We start from the raw sequence: 20,472 nt of genomic DNA on the forward strand, positions 1-20,472 counted from the left end.
ATGATTGTGAATGGATGCTTCCCGTAGAGTGGGATTCCAGGCATATATTCCCAAGCTTCAGGACACCTAATGCCAATTTATTTTTAAAGGGTAATGCAAACCTCTGGATACACATACGTCACCAGACCTCCTCCTTGGGTCTGCAAACCATGCAAACAAAAAAGTTTTTTTCTTTCTTAATATGAGACATTTTCCACCCCTCTTGTGCATGCACTTGCCCTGCCTGGGATGAGAGTATGTACCAGCGGTAGTGCTGCATTGTGCCTCCCCAGAAAGAATTCCAGCTAATTGTGTTGCGTCCATCCCTCACTATGAGCGCTGGATGAAAATGTTCTCCCAGGCATCAGCCAATCACATTTTTGTTTTAGGATTTTAAAATTTGGGTTTACAAATTGTCTGTGGTAACAAAAAACTCAGAACATAGTTTCACCAAGTCAAATGATGATTTTAAATTGGCCCTGAAGCCAACTGTTAATTCAAGTTTGGTGTACACCCCTTCAGCATTTTCTGCTCTGTGTGAGATTAAAAATTCCCTAGGGAATATAAAGGGAATTTGGTGTTTTTGGTTACTCGCCTATTACTTTGCCCACCCTGGACTGACTTTGCCTTAACTTTCCCAAGGTATCAGCGAGTTCGGAAGGTTTTATGGAGATTGGTCAGTGGGGGTCAAAGACTTCTCCTTTCTAATATGCAGTATTGCCTGTGTGAAAAGGCGGCTGTATCAATAACTGTCAATTATAAAGATTACCCCTGCTATCTGCGCAGGGAGTATTAATTCTATTAAAGACTAGGAGGCGAGCATTATGCTTCAACTTATTGTATTACCACTCTCAGCAGTTTGAACAACTATACCAAAAGCAAACAACTTCTGAAATGTCCAAAGTGACTTTCTTCTTTTTGAACTGCAAGTCCCATAGTCTCTGTAATCCCTTACTCCTCAGCTCAGCTATGACCACATCCTGTCCCTGAGCTCCTCCTCTCTTTTACGTGCTCTGTCACTTAAATTCCAAACTTTGTCCCACCAACTGTGCAAAGACTTTATCCACTGCAACTGGCTGCTGCTAATCTCCGGCTGTGTGCTCACAACTCGATTGTTAGACATCTCCCTCAACTATTCTTCTGTTCCTCTCCTAAGGAAGAATACAAAACAGAACATAAGGGTGGTGTCCATGTATTGTTATCATCTTATTATAAATTATAAACAGCAATGCATATCATCAACAAAGCATATTATCAACCATATCATTCAGGGTGGGAAACTAATGCTCGCCTCCTAGTCGTTAATAGAATCAATACTCCCTGCACAGATAGCATGGGTAATCTTTATTCCATGGCAAGACTGGAGGTGAGCATTATGCTTGTTCAAAGTTTCCCCAATACTGTTGCAGCTATATTCTCAGATGGCTTAAAGTAGAATTCTTTAAAGGTACAATCATTAGCCCAGTCTGCTGCTAACATAATCTCCTGTAAAGGCGCTCCTGCCATATACGCTTTGGATGCCATGGCCCCTCTTACAGAGTGTGCTCAATACTTTCGTAAGTTGATCCCTGCTGTTTGCATCACTTCCCTGACCCATCTTGCAATGGTAGCTGTCTTTACTGTGTGAAAAGGCCTCCTGCACGCAATGAATAATTGGGTGGTACTCGCTGCTCTGTTCTCAGCTGTCCAAGCTTCGTACTCTTTGATACAGCTTGCCACGCACCACTTGATATTACTCGGAAAGTACGGGTAGTGAACTGAAGAAGTTCCTGTCTTGGTTCTCTGTACTATCTCGAAAGTTACTCCCTGAGGTCCAAATGTCGTCCTATTGATCTCTAGAGCTCTTATATCCGACACTCTTTTACAGGATATGAGGCAAAGTAACATTGCTAGCTCCCCTGACAGCTGCTTGTGAGATAGATACCTGTCTGTTGGGCAGCTTTCTAACAACGCAGCACTGCGGTCATGTCCCATAGTGTGCTGTACTTGGGTTCAGGCGGTACCTTAAACCTAGCTCCTCTGATGAGCCTAACTACGGCTGGATGTTCTCCTGCTGGCGCTCTCTCGATCGGCAGATGCCCTGCTGAGATTGTTGATCTATACACTCCTATGGTGCGGCATGCTTTACCGTCTTGCAGGAGCTGAGCAAGGAAGTTCAGTATAGCCACTACAGGCGCTGAAATGGGATGAAGACTTCTCCCTTTGCACCAGCTAGTCCACTTGGCCCAAGCCGCGTCATAGCTCCTCCTAGTGGACGGCACCCAGGATTCTGCAATGAGTTCTGTAGCTTGCATCGAAATGCCTGCCAGTTCCCATCGTTTCCTGATATTCTACACGCGATGAGCGGGAGTGTCCCTCTCACTCTCAGAGGATGACACAACCCAGCTGGGTCCGTGAGTAACCGTTTTCCTTCGGGGAGGACTCTCGGCAGATCTGTTGAAAGCTCCATCAGGGTCGGGAACCACACTTGAGACTTCCACAATGGCGCTACTAACACTAGCTCCGCCTTCTCCCTCTGACATTTCACTAGAACTCTGCTCAACATCATGAAGGAGGGAAATGCGTAATGGAGCTCGCCTGACCAGTTCTGTAGAAATGCATCTGTCCCTTGCGCCTCTGGGTCAAATCTCCAGCTGAAGTAACTGGCTGTCTGAGTTTTGAGGCGGGACGCGAACAGATCCGTGTGCACTGGTCCCCATATCCGATCCAGTATCTGAAATACTGTTGGGTCTAGCTTCCAGTCACTGGAATCTGTGAGGTATCTGGAGTTCCAATCTGCTATTACGTTCATTGCCCCAGGCAGGTATTCCGCTGTCACTGAAGTCACTGTTTGTAGGCAAAAATGCCACAGATCCTTCGCTAGCTCCGCTAACATCTTGGATCTCATTCCTCCTAGGTGATTTATGTAATGTACTGCTGAGATGTTTTCCATCTTCAGCAGTACGCATGACTTCCCTTTGTCCCTTGTGAATGCTTTGATCACAAAGGAACCTGCCAGGAGCTCTATGCAGTTTATGTGAAGACTCAACTCTTCTTCGCTCCACTTTCCTCCTGTTTGCAACTCTCTGCATCTTGCTCCCCAGCCTAGACGACTGGCATCTGACTATGATCAGATCCGGTCGGTCTCCGAAAATGGCACGCCCATTCCAGGCGTCCATATTCTGCAACCACCATTCCAGTTCTGAGACGGACTCTGTGTCCAGTGGTATCAATTGGTGATACTTCAAGCCTTGTTGCAGGTGCCTTATTTTCAATCTTTGTAATGCTCGATAATGTAAGGGACCTGGAAATATAGCTTGAATGGAAGCTGCTAACAGCCCTACAATTCTTGTGAGAACGCTCAGCAAAATCACTTGCTTCTTCACACATAGTCTGATCTCTCTCTTGATATCTCGTATTTTCCTTGCTGGAAGCTCCAACGTAGCTTTCCTTGTGTCTAACACAAAACCCAGGAAGTCCAGTCTCTGTGCTGGTTTGGTAACTGACTTTTCTGCGTTCACTAGAAATCCTAGAGATTGGATCAGGTCGAGCACCCAACTCGTCTGATACACTAGTGCTTCTCGATCCTCTGCTAGCAGCAGTAGGTCATCTAGATATATGATTAACCTTATCCCTTTCTCTCTGATCGCCGCTGCCACTGGTTTCATCAGCTTGGTGAAAGCCCAGGGCGCGGACGCAAGCCCGAAGGGCATAGTCTAGAATTGCCAGAGCTGCTTTTTCCAGCGAAAAGCCAGAAATGTCCTGTGTTGCTTCTGCACTGGAATTGTCAGGTAAGCATCCTTCAGATCTAGTCTTGTCAACCAGTCCCCTTCTCTCAGGCAATCTCTGAGCTGGTGGATGCCTTCATCTTAAAATGATGGTACACAACCCATCCATTCAGCTCTTTCAAATGTATTACCGGCCGCATTTTCTCCTTCCTGTGAACGAGAAACATGTTGCTTATGAAGCTGGGGGTCTCTGTGCACCTCTCTATGGCTTTTTTCTGTACTACTAGCGATAGCTCTCGGTCTAGGCATTCTTGCTCTACTGTTGCAGACCTCTCACTGTTTGCAAAATCCAGGCATCGCTGGAAAGCGCACGCCAGTTTTCCCAAAACATGTTGGTTCTCCCTCCCACTGGGGGGTAGGCAATTGTTCTTACCTGGTGTAAATCCTTGCCCTCGGTTGAAGCCTCTGCCTCTGCGTCCCCTGGGGTTACGACCAGGGCTGGGAAGAAAGCATCCTGCTGCCTTTTCTCCCAGTATTGCGCCCTTTGGTTGGGGGGCCTTCTTCCTCCTTGCTGGCGACCAGCTGAACGACCCTTGAAACGGCCGGTCCCGGCAAAAACTCTACTCGGGAAAATCTTCCGGATGGAGGCCTGAGCTTTCTCAAAAGGAAGTGTAAGTTCCTACAAAGCGGGCCATCTATTTCCCGAACGTGCCTCCGAAAAGCAAACCTTGTGCTGATTCCCCTGCTTCATAAGACGCCATATCGCTGAGCTTTGGGTCAATTTTGAGCAAGAACCTTCTCCTCCTTTCCGAGGCGATGGCGCAGTTAGCGTTCCCCAGTAAACAAACTGCTTTTTGCGCCCATCCTGCCAAGGCCTCTGGATCTACTTCTTCTCCTGTGTCCCTCGCTCTTTCTGCAAGTTCCATGATCTTAGTGAGGGGACCTGATAAGTCCAGCACTTTCTTTTGGCAACTCTTCCAAGTTCCATCTATGCCCTTTTGGGGGTCCTTGCTGGTCTTGGATACAAAGATGAGCATTTTAGCGTCCAGCTCGGGTGTCTCTGCTATCTTGCTGGGAAGATCCGGACGTGGGCTGTCTCACCTCCTTGTCTAGGGCTTTCCTCAGTCTCACCGTCATATATTGTGCTACTCTGGGTGACGGCTGCCAGTCGGATGATCTCGGGTTCCGGATGCTGTCCGGATCGAACATGTCATCCTGTTCTTCCTCGAGGTGTTTTTCCTTGCAGGCTCGCTTACCCCCGCTGGGTTTTACCCATTTTTCTTCGACTGGCTCTTCTTCAGTATCTGGGGGAGAGGGGTCTCCCTCTGCTGGCTCCTCTTCCAAGCCTGGGTCTGTATCTCCTTCATTGTCATCCCCAGGAGAGGGGGTCGTGAGGTCTGGCACTGCCTGATGCTGTAAGTAGGCTTCTTTTAGCTTAGCAAAGGTGTCGGCGAACTCCGGGGCCTTTTTATTCGCCCCATCCGAAGGGCCATCAGGGTCGTCAGAGGATTTCCTCTTTTGGGCCTGAGTAGTCCCCTTTGACCCTGATCCTGAGGGTCCAGTGGGCGTGCTGTTCGTCCTTATGGTGCTCTCCTTGGGCTTAATAAGCATTGCTTCTAAGGTTTCAAGCCTTTCCTGTAGGGGCCTCACCCCTTGAGCCATGGCATCTACTAGCAAGCTTCCCAGCACCTCCTTGAAGCTGGCAGCTAGATCTAGCGACTGCTCTTCCTCGCGCCATTCGAACTCTGACATTTCCAGGAGCGTGCTGTGTGCCTGGATAACTGGGACAGGTGTCTTTGCACGCCTACAGCGCTAGTAGATGGTCTTACTTGGCGGTTCCTCAAATGTCTCTTTATTAATGACTTTTTTTTTGTGGCTGCATCAGACTTTTTACTCTGTTTGTGCCTGTGATGGCTTGGTTCAAATTAGCCTCCTTTCTCTGATGCTTGAGGCTCAATGGGATTTCTCCGTCTTGTGAGGCCCTGTCCTTGGCTCCTCTCCTGATGCCAGAGGCTTTGCGTGTTGTGAGACCAGCTTCCTAATGTTCCGGTCGATACGCGGGCCTGGAAGCGTTATAAAACGCTCTTTTGCTGGTATACTTCCAGCATGTGTGCTCGCAGTAGGGAAGCGCTGCTGATACACTCCGCATTGCATTCGAAATGTGACGCGTTAGCTGCTCAGCGCGTCTCGCTCTAACCCCGCCTCTGCAAAGAAGGGGGCTCGAGCGCTGGTCCTTTCCCTCTTCCGAGGGCTTGTATCTGCCGGAGACCAGCCACGCCTCCCCAATGGTGGGGGCCGGAGCGCTCCGGGCCTCTACCCTCGTCTGAGGGCTCTGACAGCTCTGTGGTGGACCGAAAACCCTGGCGTGCCGGGCATACCAGCACGGGGCGTGGGCTGCTGGAGCTTTGATAAGTAATCCTACTTACCTCAATAACCTCGCGACGCGGTCCGGAACCTCAAAATGCGCATAGGCGTTTAATGTCAATAGACGCTACGCGCGCCCATTGCAATGCGAGAAAGCATTTATAGTAAATTAATTCTATGTGCGCTCTAATCTAAGCACTCTTTCTCCTATATCTATGCAGTTAATATGCTAAATCCCCCTAATCCATGAATCAACGGGAGGGAAAAGTAAATGCTACTTATCTGCTTGAGAGCAGTAAAAGAAGAGTAGGAGCTCAGGGACAGGATGTGGTCATAGCTGATCTGAGGAGTAAGGGACTACAGAGACTATGGGACTTGTAGTTCAAAAAGAAGAAAGTCACTTTTGACATTTCAGAAGTTGTTTGTTTTTGGTATAGTTGTTGAAAGTGCTGAGAGTGGTAATAAAAGAAGTTGAAGCATAATGCTCGCCTCCAGTCTTGCCATAGAATGTCATCTGTGGAAACCCTCTCGGATTAGCACTATCTTTTACATCCACATTAAACCAATGCATGATACCCCTGTCGAGCATTTATAGATATCACCCTGCAGATTGAGTAGCAGGGGACATTCTCTGGCTCCCGTGCTCCAAGCATGTCATGAACCAGGAGCATCTTCCTGCTTCCTGTCTACGTGGAGCATATCAGCCGGAGGCCTTTAAAGCAGGTGAGGCGGTAGCGGCGGCGAGTCTGGAGGTAAACAGCAGGTAAGGGGAAAAAGCGGTTTTGTTTGTGTATGCTTGTGTGGTGTGTGCAAGGATTGTATGTATGTATGTATGCATGTATGGGTGCGTTCGTGTTTGTAAGTGGGTGTATGTATGTATGCGAGTGTGTGTCTATAAGTGCACACATACGTGCGAATACAGTGCGAATAGTATATATGGGTGCAAACCCGTATTCGAACTTCGTATTACAGTGTAAATGTTGTGGGTGCTCGTGTGTATGCCAGAGAAGCTCTGTGAATGTAGGTATCTGTGCGTGTGTGTATATATGTGTTTGTGCATCTCAGTGTGTGTGCATCTGTTTGTGCGTATATCTGTGTATATCTGTGTGTATCTGTGTGTGTGCGTGTATCTTTGTCTATGTATATCTTTATTTTATTTATTTATATACATGAGGAACAATGCTCTTTTGATCACAAAAGAATGTGCAATAGATAAGAAATCAGATTTGATGGGAAGCAGTGAACTTCTTACAATGGGGTTAGTTTGACGGACATTCTGACCAGGTGTTGGAGGCGAGTAAATGGAAAAGTCATCAGGGACAATACATATGTAGCCATACATAGATTAAGGACAACCAACATTGAACATTTTGAATTCTAGGTAGGTGGTACGGCCATCAGTGGACCGGGTGTGACCATGATGGGTAAAGCTCTAGAGTGGAGGCAGAGGAAGTGAGGGACAGATGTGGGTTAGAGGCAAAGGGAAAAATGTTAGCTAGTAGGCAGATGACAGGTAGGTTAAGAGGATAACTCGGCGGCAAGGAGGTTGGCTTTTAGTTTGGTTTTGAAAAAGTCAGTGAGAACTGTTTCTTGGATGTCTGAGGGAAGATAATTCCATGCAAGTGGAGCAAGAAGAGAGAAAGAGAGGGAGCGTGGCTTGGCAGCTATGGAATAGGCTGTGATCCCTGTGAGCTCCGAGATCCGGTGCCCCCTGATCCGCCATAAAACGCATACTTTTTTAAACTACTAGCAACTTCAAAACACATGGAAAGGCGTGGGAAGGCGCTGGGCAGAGTATGTGCCAGCTGACTGCACGTTCGAAGCTGTGGAATGGACAGATGGATACTTTGTATTTAGGAGCCAGCCACGAGAGGAACATCAAAATGGTGGCGGCCGAGAACAAAGAGATCCCGAGGGGCACATCCCTGTAATGGAGTAGCTGTCTCCAGTAGGTGGCTACAGTAGAGGATTGCTAGAGCAATACACAGAATAACACACTGCTCAGTCCGGGCGGCTGCGGAGAACGGGAGTCCTTTGCCAGCATAGCCGAGGACCTCGGCGAACTGAAGGGGCGCATCGAACGCAAATGCCTGGTGAAATCCTTTCACGTGGTAAGAAGAGCCCCAATGAACCGACATAGTCGCGCTCGTTGGCAAGAGCGCACGGGATCAGGAACGGAGGATTGTACGTAGTTAGTGCGGCATTGTGGGCAGAAGTGACAGCCGGGCCCCGCAGAACAGAGGGCCGCCTGTGCAATAAATACCCGGCGTAACCCGTGGAGTGGGTCGGGAGCGCCCAGGACAGGTGTTGCATGCTACGAACACTGTAACAGGATCCCCGGAAGAGCATCCGACTCTACAGAGCTGTGACTGGCACGCAGACGGACTGCCACTACACAGGATAGTTGTAGGCTGGCTGGCAAGTGCTCACGGACACACGAGTGAGCCGTGGTAAACACAGTGCGCGTATCTTGGGACTACGATCTGGGGAAGCCCGGCATGAAATACAGCTGATTACAGTTGCACATGATTGACCCAGCGGGTTGAAAGCGGTCTGGGAAGTAAAGCGCTATCATACCCCTTGACACTGCACAGTGGGGTAAATGAAGATGAACCAATAGCTACTGAGTGAGAGCGTGTGGCACAACATCAAAAGAGCACACCTAAACTCTGCAAAATTGCATGTGACCAGGCAATCCTACAACGAAAAAGGGGTAAAACAAAAACGTGTGTTAACAAGTGAGCGCTTCTGGGCTGACTGACCCAGGCGCTTGACAGAGCTGGTACTTTGCTGGGGGATGGGGAGCTTGTGAAACCAATGCAAAATGGCGGCATGGCTGGACTGATGGGGACCCATGAGGATGTGAGAGAATACGGCAGGCGAAGCGGCTCAACGTAGTGTGAGACACTGGCAGCAAAACAGAAAATGGGGGTTGGCAACCAAACTGGCCCAAATGGTTGCTAGAGGACCAAAGCACAAGAAGCAAGAACGGACCAGGCCAAGTGCAGATGCCCAGGGGAAGCTCCCTTTAGACTGGACAGGAAGTACTAGACTTCTTGGGGCCTGAGACACTGTGGTAGTGGTGGTTAGGGCGATCTATACGACCCTCAGAAACATGTCGACGGCGCACGGACAATTGTAGACAGAGAATATACGTGGGAGGACATAGTCCACTCAAAACGCAATTCCAAGCGCCATAGCACGACGCAGCCTGCTGAGGTGGACACCCCACCTGGCAGACCTGGGAGTGTCACAACAACACTGAATAGCTAGAAGTGGACACACAAGAAGGATTGCGCGATGTCAGTAAAAGGAGTGAGAACCAAGAATAAACAACCCACAATGGAGATCTTTGCGAAAGCGCAGCGGACTCCCACAACACCGAACCAAAACTGTGGTGGCATCCCCCGCAGAAGGAGCCACAGAAGGAGATAACCATCAGGTCCTAGCGGCCATAACAGAATTGAGTACAAAATGGGGTACAGCAATGGCGGACCTGCGGACGGCCCTAGGGAACAAAATAGATGCAGTGGGAATTGAAGTCACCCTGTTAGGACAAGATGTTAGGGCGCTGGAAGAAAGAACAAGTAGCCTGGAAAGCGCAGTGAAGATCAACACAGACGTCAGCGCAAACAATGCAAAAGAGGTCCACGTGTTAAAACAGCAGGTTGCCAACCTCGAGAATCGAGTGGAAGAAGCAGAAGGAAGGGCGAGAAGGAACAACATAAGGGTGGTCGGACTGCCGGAGGGAGAAGAGGGCCAAGACCCCACGGATTATGTGGAGAACATGATCCTTCAGGAGATAGGGGCAGGCAAGCTCTCACAAGGGTTCACTGTTGAGCGAGCGCATCGGGCCCTGATGAGGAAACCACGAACTGGGGCCCCGCCGAGGCTGATAATTGCAAGGATTCTGAATTATAAAGACAGGGAAAAGATCCTGGAGTATTTTTGTAAGGGTGGAACGATAGAGAGAGCATCCACCAACATCACAGCGTACCCTGATTACACGATGCTGGTGCAGAGGCAGAGGTATAGCTACGTTGCTGTGAAGAGGAGGCTGCGCATGGGTGGTATCAAGTATATGCTTCTGTACCCGGTGAAACTAAAGGTTTTGCACAAGAGCAGAGCGCTTTTCTTTGACACCCCAGAGGAGGCGGCGTCATGGTTGGATTTGCAGAGCTGTCCGGAGCAGGAGGCGGAACAAAATCATCAGGAGCACGTCAAGTGAGGAGTCTGTGCCATGTACACTGGAGGGATAAGTGGGAGGGAGGTCCGGTCATGGCGGAAAAGGAGATTTGATTAACATTCTGCAGCCCGTGGACCTTACCTTCTAGCTGGACTGGAATATAGTGAATAAAATGCATGTGTGAGCTGGGTAGCACTAACATTAAGTGTAGTAAAATGGGAAATAGGAGCAAAGGGATTGAAGCAACCTACCCCTTAGAATAAGTAGTTAAGGGGCCATTAGGGCGACTTCACCCTACTGAGCCTCGAGTATAGGCTTTTGCTAGAAAGGGCTAGATGTGGGGGTGCCTGAGATCCAGGGATGGATCTGGGCAACAGTTGGGGAGGGCGTTGTTGGGTAAGGGTAGGGAGGTGGGAGGGAGGGAAGCGGGAGAGTTTGTTGTGTATATAGTTCAGGGGAGTTTAAATTGGAAGACAAGCCTACATAGAAGAGTTGAGTGGTTGAATTTGGCCTGCACGGGTGGGGGGAGGAGAGGGACTCTGTCATGCCATGGGGGATCTTAGAATAATTACTTGCAACGTTAGGGGGCTTAATAGTTATCTGAAGCGGAATAAAGTGATGCTATATTTACGAAGACAGAAAATAGATATTGCTTTGCTGCAAGAGACCCATCTGATGCGAGATAAGTTGGAAATGATCAAGAGGAAATGGAAGGGGACGATGGTGGGTTCTCCATATTCGGTTTATGCCAGGGGAGTGATCATCTGAGTAGCGCCACACGACCCGTTTCAGCTGCTGCAGATGTTGGTGGAGACAGATGGGAGGATGGTTGTGGTGAAGGGATTGGTGGAAAACAGGGAAATAAGTGTGGTAAACACTTATGCCCCGAACCAGGATACTGCGGCATATTTCAAAATGATATGTTGCAATCTGAGCATGTGTGCAAGGGGTGCAGTGATCTGGGGAGGGGACTTTAATTGTGTATTAAACCCTAAGGTGGATAGGTCAGACGGGAAGCCGGATAGGCCTGCTCCATCGGCTAAGGCGTTACAAACGCTTTTGAATGATTTTGGGTTAGCGGATGTACGGAGGGTGCACCATCCACAGGGGAGACAGTATTCGCATTACTCTGCCCCGCAGCAACTACACACGAGGCTGGACTATGTCTTCGCCACTCCAGAGATACTGACATAAATCACGCAAATTGAATATAAAGCAAGGGTTCTCTCAGACCACTCGCCCCTGATCCTTCGCTGGGAATGTTGTCACCCGAGGGTGAGAATTCCGACATGGCGCCTCAGGGCAGAGGCGCTCAGAGACCCCTTTTTAGGGAGGACATGAGGGAAGAAATCGTTAGTTATTTCGAGATTAATACGGGCAGTGTAGATTCAGCGGCCACGTTGTGGGAGGCCTTTAAAGTTGTGATGAGAGGAGTGGCCATAGCGAAATCTAAAGGATTGCAAGGAGGGATCCTAGCGGAACTACAGGAAGCTGAAAGAGAATTGGAAGAAGCACTGAGGGGAGGAAACAATGACAACCAAGATAGTGACCTAATACTGAGACTGCAGCAAAAGTGCGCAGGGCATTTGGAAAGATTGTGTAACCTTAACTACAAGAAGTATATAGAGAGGCAACATGCAGGAGGCGACAAACCAGGAAGGATTCTGGCATGGCTATATAAGAGCGAAACCCCTAGACCCCTGATTAGATTGATAGAAAGGGAAGATGGGGAGGTGGTGGACACCCAGGAGGGAGTGAATCGGGAGTTTGAAAAATATTATGGGCTATTATATGGAGATGACGAGGAGGATGATCGCGAGATGATAGAAGAAACACTTGAGGACATAGGATTGCCGCAGATTAATGTAGAGGAAAGGGAGGAGATGGATGCACCGATTACATTGGAGGAGCTGGGAGAGGTGGTAAGGCAGTTGCCGACTAGTAAGACCCCGGGGGCTGATGGACTCCCAAGCGAGTTCTATAAAACATTTAAAGATGAGGTGCTCCCCCCACTGTTAAACGTGCTGAATGTGGCGCATGAGCGAGGCACTCCGAGAAGCGATTATAATACCGCTCCACAAGCCTAATAAGCCAGGGCATAGCTGCAGTTCTTATAGACCCTTGTCGATGTTGAATCAAGATAGTAAAATTCTGACTGCTATCCTGGCAAATAGACTGAGGAAAGTTATAGGTAAATTGATACACCCGGATCAGACGGGCTATTGTCCCAAATAAAAACATATCTCGTAATCTTAGAAGATGAACTGGCGGTGGTGTCGCTGGATGCAATAAAGGCCTTTGAATTGGTCAAATGGCCGTGGCTGATGGCGGCCCTAGCTGGCTATCGGATGGGTCCGGGATACCTACGGTGGGCCAAAATGTTATATAGTGAACCGCTGGCCAGGGATAAAACAGGGTTAGTGATATCGGACAGGTGGAAACTCCACAGAGGAACCAGACAGGGCTGCCCATGGTCCCCTATTCTCTAAATATTGGCTCTAGAACCTCTAGCGATCTATTTAAGACAAAAATATGATACGATAGGCATCCCTTTGGGCGATGAACGACACCTGATATCATTTTACGCAGACAATATACTACTGTATTTGCGGTACCCGGAGGAGAACCTCCAATATGTTCTGGAGGTGATGGGAAGGTATGCGAGAATGTCTGGCATAGCGGTGAACCCCCAGAAGTCTAGCATGTTCCCGTTAGGTGGGTATAAAGGGATCCCCCTAGAACAACTACCGGTGCTACAGGTACCGTGGGCTGCCAGTACATTTTGTTAACTAGGAATAGATATCTACCACACAGTGGAGGAAGAACACAAGCGCAGCACAGAAGTAGCTATCGCGAAAATTGAAAACTGCATGCGGTTCTGGGTAAAACTGCCCATGGCAATGATGGGACGTAGTGCAATGTGGAAGATGGTGCTCCTACCTAGGCTACTGCACTACTTCGGGAATATCCCGTATTTGATACCAAAAAAGTTTTTTAGCAGATTGGCTAGTATGTGTCGGACTTCCTGTGGCAAGGAACACAAAATCGAGTGGCCCTCTGGAAGCTACAGAATTCTTACGAGAAGGGGGGTATAAAATTGCCTAATAATGAAGTCTATTATGTTGCGAGCCAGCTGCAATATGTGGCTAAATGGCTCTCGGAGGATGCGGCCACCGAAACCAGGTTGTTCCAACGGGACTGTGCCCCATTTTACCTAAGAGAGATAATGTGGTTGCCCCAGGCTGTAATGGATGGGTGCCCCAAGATGTTGGTGCTGGGTTGGAAGTTGTGGCGTAGGGCGTGCCAACTGATGGGGAACCCATGCCCGTGTTCCCCTCAGGCACCGTTAGTTGCACTGGCAGGTGGGGATGAGCAACTAAGGATGACAATCAGAAATCACTGGGAGCCGGCTGGGATAGTGACATTGGGAGATGTCTGGCAAGAAGGGGCCATAACAGACTTTGAGGTGTTGGGGGCAGAAAATGGGTTGCACACTGGTCAGTATATCACGTACCATAGACTGGTGCGGAAGCTTAAGAGAACGTTATCTGAATTGGTGCTTGAAGAAGAACCAGATGTTACTATGGATACAATATATGATATACCAGAAGGGGGACACGAAATATCTAGGATATACGAGATGTTGATGTCCAGAGTGGGAAAGGAGCTGGTGCAATTGAGACTGGAATGGGAGGAGGAAGTGGGTACTCTGATGGAGGATGGGATGTGGAAACGAGTTCAGGGGTATCACAAGAAAGTGTCGAGAAACGCAAGACTCCAACAGATGCAATTGTATATTACGCATAGGGCATACTTGACACCCCAAAAGATGGCCAAATTTAAGAATATGGGACGGCAGGCATGCCCTAAGTGCGACGAAGAGAATGCGGGCATGGTACACATGTTCTGGTCATGCCCAGTTATTGAGTTCTGGGGTGAGGTTGCACGCAAAGGGTATCAGGTGGCTCATGGTGGACATGGTATGGGCCTGCCTGTTAGGAGTATTCCCTAGGCCACGTAAACTTAGGCATGTAGGCAAATTGAAAGATCTGGCCTATGCGCTTGCAAAGCGGAGAATCGCTATGGGGTGGAAGGCATGCCACAAACCACGATTGGAGTTGTGGTGGAAAGACCTGCAGAAATGGGCAGAGGCTGAAACCATGGTATGGCAGGAAGCCAGTAGCACTGTGGGGGAGGAGGAAATAGAGACTCTGATGGCCTGGAGACTGCTCATAGCGGAACTATTTGGGTCAATAAAAGACCCTTTGGATATAACGGAAGGGGAAACCTCACCACAAGATGCAGGAACTGAACATTAGCAGTTGTAGGCTCAGAACGGGGGGTGGGAAAAGGGAAGCAGTGAACACGGCCGAATAATGTATATGTGAAATGTTATTGTATCCACTGCAATTTTGGTTTGTCATGTTTGTTAAATGTTCAATAAAAAGTAAAAAAAAAAAATATTAAAAAAAGAAGAGAGAAAGAGCCGAAGCAAGAGGAAGCACCGAGAGGGCGAGGAGCCACAAGGGTACTCGTGGAAGCAGAGCAGAGAACATGAGAAGGCTTGTAGAGTTGTATAGAGGAGGATAGATATAGTGGTGCCTTACTGTGGATAGATTTGTGAACCAGGAGAAGAAACCTAAATCTGGCCCTGTTTTACATTGTCAGCCATCCAACCTAGCGACAGTACCAGGAAGTAGGTGTGAAGTGACGAAGTCCTGGTAGCGAAGTTAATGATCTTGTCGAGGAGGACAGAAAGCATAGTTGGGAAGACCAAAGAGGATGCTGGCTGGCACAGTAGTCCAGTTTAGAGAAGACAAGAGTCGTTAAGAGATGCTTGGCGATGTTGAAAGAAAGGAGGTGCCTGATTTTCCTAATATTTAGGGGGTTGAGGCGAGCTGCTGTTCTAATTTTGGAGATGAAAGTAGAGAAGGTGTGAGAACGGTCATAGATGATGCCAAGGTTTTGTGCTGAAGAAGAGTAGGGGAGAGTGTCAGGTGGGAACTGAATAGGCAGAGGAAGGGATGAGAGAGAGCCTTTGGCAGGGAAGAAGAGCACTTCTGTTTTGGTAGAGTTTAACATCAGAGAGTGTGAAGCCATCCAATATTTAATGGCAGAGACACAGCTGGAGATTCTGATAGCGAGATCAGGCGAGAGTTCAGGAAGGAGAAGAAGATTTGGGTGTCATCTGCGAAGAGTTGGTATGAAAACCCAAAGGAGGAGATTAGTGCCCCAAGAGCAGAGGTGTATAGAGGAGCAGACCCAAGACAGATCCTTGTGGAACACCAACAGTTAGAGGAGTGAGTTGAGAGGTGTTGTTGCTCCAGGAGACAGAGAATTGGCAAAGTGTGAGGTAGGATTCAATCCAAGCAAGGGATCAATCGCAAATCCCAAGATGAAAAAGAGTATTAAGGAGGTCAGAGTGATCAACAGTGTCAAAGGCAACAGATAGGTCAAGGAGAATTAGGCAATGAAGTTGGATACATTCATGAGAGCAGTTTCCGTGGAGTGACAGGAGCAAAACCTGCTTATAGGGGGTCTTGAATGTTGTGGATGTCTAAGAAATTGGTAAGGTGGTTGAACACAACCCTTTCAAGCACTTTAGAGTAGTGTGGAAGGAGAGGCACAGGGCGAAAGTTAGCCGGTAGATACAGGTTGCCCCTTGCTTTTTTAGGAGAGGGATGACTGTGGCTGTTTTGAAATCAGAGAGAAAGCAAGCAGAGTCGAAGGACAGGTTGAAGAGTTCAGTGAGGTGTGAGCCCACTAAATGGGCAATAGACTTGACTAGCTGAGGAGCAAGAGGATTTGATGGGGCACAAGAGGGGTTAGCCATCAGTAGAGATAGGACTTCATCAGTATTAGTGGGACTAAAGTGGGAGATAGAGGCAGAGGATGATGGTAAAGTAGGTGTAGTGTAAAATGTTTGAGGGTATGGAGTGTGAGGAAGGTCAGGAGAAGTCTCTAATTTTGGAAATGGTTTCAGCGATGTATTCAGCTAGGTCATTAGCTGTGAGAGTGGCTTTGATAGTCATAGACTTAGGAAGATTGAGAAGTGAGTTTAGTGTGCCCTGCAGACAGCGAGGATGGTTGGATTGAGAGTCAATGAGAGTTAGGTAGAATTCTAGAGTGAACTTGAGAGAGTTCATAGCAGAGTAATAGATTTGCAGGTCCTCATGCAAGTGGGTACACCTCTATTTGTGTAGTAGCCGACGCATGTCTGTGCAGAGAGAGCGTATGAATGAGGTGACCCATGGTTGAGGATGCTGAGATTTAGGAGTGAAAGTAAGCAGTGGGAAGTGAAAGGAGAATGATATGATATGCTATGATAAGGCATTATAATGCTCCTATACAAAAGTGTTTCAAGGCGCGACGAGGCAAGAGAGGGGGAACAGAGGGAAGACAGAGACAACAATCTTACTAGGCCAGGTATCATTGAGATCGCGCAGGGGAAGGGGGAAAGGGAAAGTGTGGGGGGAAGAGGACGGGGAAAGTGCAGTACATGGGATCGACAGTAAAAAATAAATAGAATAAACAAAAGCAATAAGTAAAGTTGCAGACATCAGGTGCCAAGTGCTGATAGGGGACTGAGGGGATACAGAAAAACAGTCCCAAAGTGCGGGGATTTCCAGGGAGGCAGTGCAGGTATGCAACTGGCGGGGGAGGGGACCTGGACCTGGGCCTGAGATCAGAGGGGGCCAGGTGACCAGTGCAGTTTCAGCCAGGAGTTTAGCAGGGGAGAGGAGGAGATAAAGCAAAAGCAAAGAGGAAGGTTTTGAGGTGCTTCCGGAACCGGAACCGGAGATGGTTCTCCTCAAGTTTCAGGGAGGCAGGGAGACTGTTCCAGAGGGAGGCGCCAGCCGAAGAAAGAGATCTACCACCAACTCGTTGCTTGGAGAAGCAACTGACCCTGAGGGAGTTGGAGGCGGATGAGCAAAGAGCTTGAGAAGGAAGATATTTAGGAAGAGAGAGTTGAAGGTATTGAGGCCCCAGGCCCTAGATGGCCTGGTGGACAATGCAGAAGGTTTTGAACTTAATCCTCACAGCCACTGGGAGCCAGTGCAGATATTTCAGTCCTGGAGAGATACGATCCCTGGGCTTGAGGCCAAGGACAAATCTCGCAGTCCTGTTCTGGATGAGTTGCAGAGGGCGGAGAGTGGAAGCAGGCAGATTTAGAAAGAGGCTGTTGCAGTAGTCCAGCCTAGAGAGAACCAGAGCTCTGGAGACAGTGAGCTTCTGGGGGAAGGAGATGAAAGGAAGAATACCTCTGAGGAGGTGCATCTGGTAAATTGACTTCTTAGAGATGTCAGTGATATGAGGAGAAAAGGAGCGTGTGGAGCCAAAGATGACCGAGGTTTTTGGCCTCGCAGGTGGGAGCAGGAAGATGGCCAAGAGAGGTCGGCCAGAGTGTGACAGGAAAGGAGGGAGCGGGTGTGCTGATGAGGCAAATCCAAGTCTTACTTGCATTAAGGCAGAGATCATTGGTGGCACACCACTCCTGGACAGCAGACAGACAGTCAGATATGAGAGAAGGAGAAGAGGTGGCTGAAGGTAGCCTGAAAATGAGGTGAGTGTCATCCACATAGCACTGATAGTTGGGGCAGAGAGCGGCAATGCGGTGGGCAAGACGTTCCAGGTAATTGGTTGAACAGCCAGTCAGAGAGGTTACATCCCCGGGGAACACCACAGGTAGAGCTAGAGAAAGAGGAGAGGAAGGACCCAAGTTGGACCGGGAAGGGTCGATCGGAGAGGAAAGAGGTCAGCCAAGCCAGGGCCTGATCGATGATACCCAGGTCATCACAGAGATGGTTGGGCAGGATGGCATGGTTGACTGTGTCAAAGGCAGAAGAGAGATCAAGTAAAATGAGGAAACAGTGGGTATTGGAGTCAAGGTTGGAGAGCAGGTCTTCACAGATGTTCAGGAGAGCAGTTTCCATGCTTCCGGCAGCTCTGAAGCCAGACTGAAAGGAGTGATGGAGATTGGGCGGTAGTTAGCAGGGCAGGAGGGGTTGGATGAGGGTTTCTTAAGAAGAGGGTTCACAAGGGAGGGCTTCAGGGGGGGGAGACTCCAGTGGTGAAGGAGTGGTTGCAGAAGTCAGCCAAAGCAGGAGCCAGGCTGTCAATGTGGTCCTTGATGGTTTTAGAGGAACAGGGAAGAACCTGTTTTGACGAGACTTTCATAGATCGGACTTGTCTAGAAACCTCGTCTGGGGAGAACAGGGGAAAGTCAGAGAAGGGGGGAGGAGAGGTGGCCACAGAAGGGCCAAAGGAAGAGAGGGGAGTAGAGGGAGGAGGAGAAGAGGAAGAGAGATAGGAGAGGATATCCTGCGTTTTGGAGATGGAATGAGAAGCCAGGGGCGTGCAGAGGGCCTGGGAGGGAACAGGAGAGGTAGAGACTGCAGCAGAATTGGCCAGCTCCTTGCAGATTTTAAAGAGTTTGGCCGAGTTGCTGGATGCCGCAGAGACGCGGGCTTGGATGAGGGCTCTCTTCTTGGTGCAGACAGAGTCGGTATTACCTTTGGAGCAGGCGGCAGGCCAGTTTGTCAGAGGATGTACCAGAAGCACACCTTTTCCCCTGCCTGGAAACCCACACATCTGATCTCCCCCACCTATAATCCACGTAAGAACCCAGCCCCCTCGGCATGGCATATCTACGAGCTACAACCGGCGAACCTGGACCCCTACTAATGGGCTGCTGACCCCTGCAGGAGCACCAGATGTTCCGGTCTTACCAAGATCACCTGGTAAGCGACTTGTGGGAATGAGAACTGCGCCTATGCGACTGCGCCTCTATCCAAAAGCACACCTCTAGCTGCAAGAAAATGACAATTATACCTTCTTGCTGATCTCAGACATATTGCGTCCAGCACCACCCGCATGACTGTCCGCTCTCTGCTATCACGCACCACTGCTACTTTCTAGTCTGTGATTGCAATGTACCTGATGTCTACACAATGCTCTCTATGCCGACCCTCCTACGAGATGATAAACATTTCAATGCTCTTGTTGTGCTGTATGCACTGATTCTCTGCTTAACTGCTAACCTGGACCTCCACACTATTGAACTAATAATTGCCACTACCCTCGCTGTATAATTAACCCTCACAGGTGACCACAGCAATCACATGCACTCACAGTCTAACTGTGTCTGTCATACTTAGACGCACCTCCATGGTTTTAAATAAACACATGCTTTTCTATATACTACTGCTACTTGGTTAAACGAGCCTAGAAGTGCCTCTGCCTACAATTAGACCTAGCCCATCTGTGTTTTTGCATTGACTAGCCTGAAGTGCCCTGCGCTGATAATTGCATCTAGTCTATCTGTGTTTTTGCATTAACTAGCCTGAAGTGCCCTGTGCTGATAATCGCATCTAGTCTATCTGTGTTTTTGCATTAACTAGCCTGAAGTGCCCTGCGCTGATAACTGCATCTAGCCTATCTGTGTTTTTGCATTAACTAGCCTGAAGTGCCCTGCGCTAATAACTGCATCTAGCCTATCTGTGTTTTTGCATTAACTAGCCTGAAGTGCCCTGCGCTGATAACTGCATCTAGACTATCTGTGATTTTGCATTAACTAGCCTGAAGTGCCCTGCGCTTATAATTACATATGTGCCCTGCCATTGAATGCCTCAGTTAGCCCATATGTGCCCTGCCATTGAATGCCCCATCTAGCCCATTGGTGCCTTGCCATTGATGGCCTCGAACCTACCTGTGCCAACAAACCAGCTTCCTATGACCTACTGTGCACTATCAACTTTACAAGACTAGCTAGTCCTATCCTATTACCATCAGTCTCAGGCACCTACGTGCACATATCTTGACTCGCTGGAACATGTTGCATCCATCATTGCATTATAGCATAATAGCTGCTACCCTACTCTCTATCACCATGACCCAGGAATACCACACTGTGTCTTCCTCCTTGGCGTCAGACCCTATCCCACACACGCTGCCTAACATAGTGACTGACAACCCTACCACCCCTCTACCGAATAACATTAGCACCATAGGTGAAATCATCACCTTTCGCCCACGCACTTCACTTGACAGAAATCTTAAACTTTGCGCAAGACTCACAAAACTACATGAACCACCAAGAAGAACCATACCACCAACGAACCTAAAAACAAACTACCTACAAAAGTCCCACCAGACTGTAATAACAATGCCACTAAAATTAAAAGACAAAAGTATAAGCTTACAGACACCAACTTAACCACCCCCAACCAAGTCAAC

General features: G+C 48.7%; 1 protein-coding gene across 1 annotated transcript in view; it reads left to right on the forward strand.

Annotated features, from left to right (window-relative positions):
• The window catches only part of LCT (lactase), a 436,501-nt gene that overhangs the window by 234,810 nt on the left and 181,219 nt on the right, over nucleotides 1-20,472 (forward strand). The window contains exon 7 of the mRNA XM_069613984.1: nucleotides 17,115-17,151. Within this exon, the coding sequence (XP_069470085.1) occupies nucleotides 17,115-17,151 (37 nt within the window). The remainder of the gene's footprint in view (nucleotides 1-17,114; nucleotides 17,152-20,472) is intronic.

The sequence above is a fragment of the Ambystoma mexicanum genome, chromosome 9 (assembly GCF_040938575.1).
Source record: "Ambystoma mexicanum isolate Mex_15411 chromosome 9, UKY_AmexF1_1, whole genome shotgun sequence".
In the NCBI taxonomy this organism is placed as follows: Eukaryota; Metazoa; Chordata; class Amphibia; order Caudata; family Ambystomatidae; genus Ambystoma; species Ambystoma mexicanum.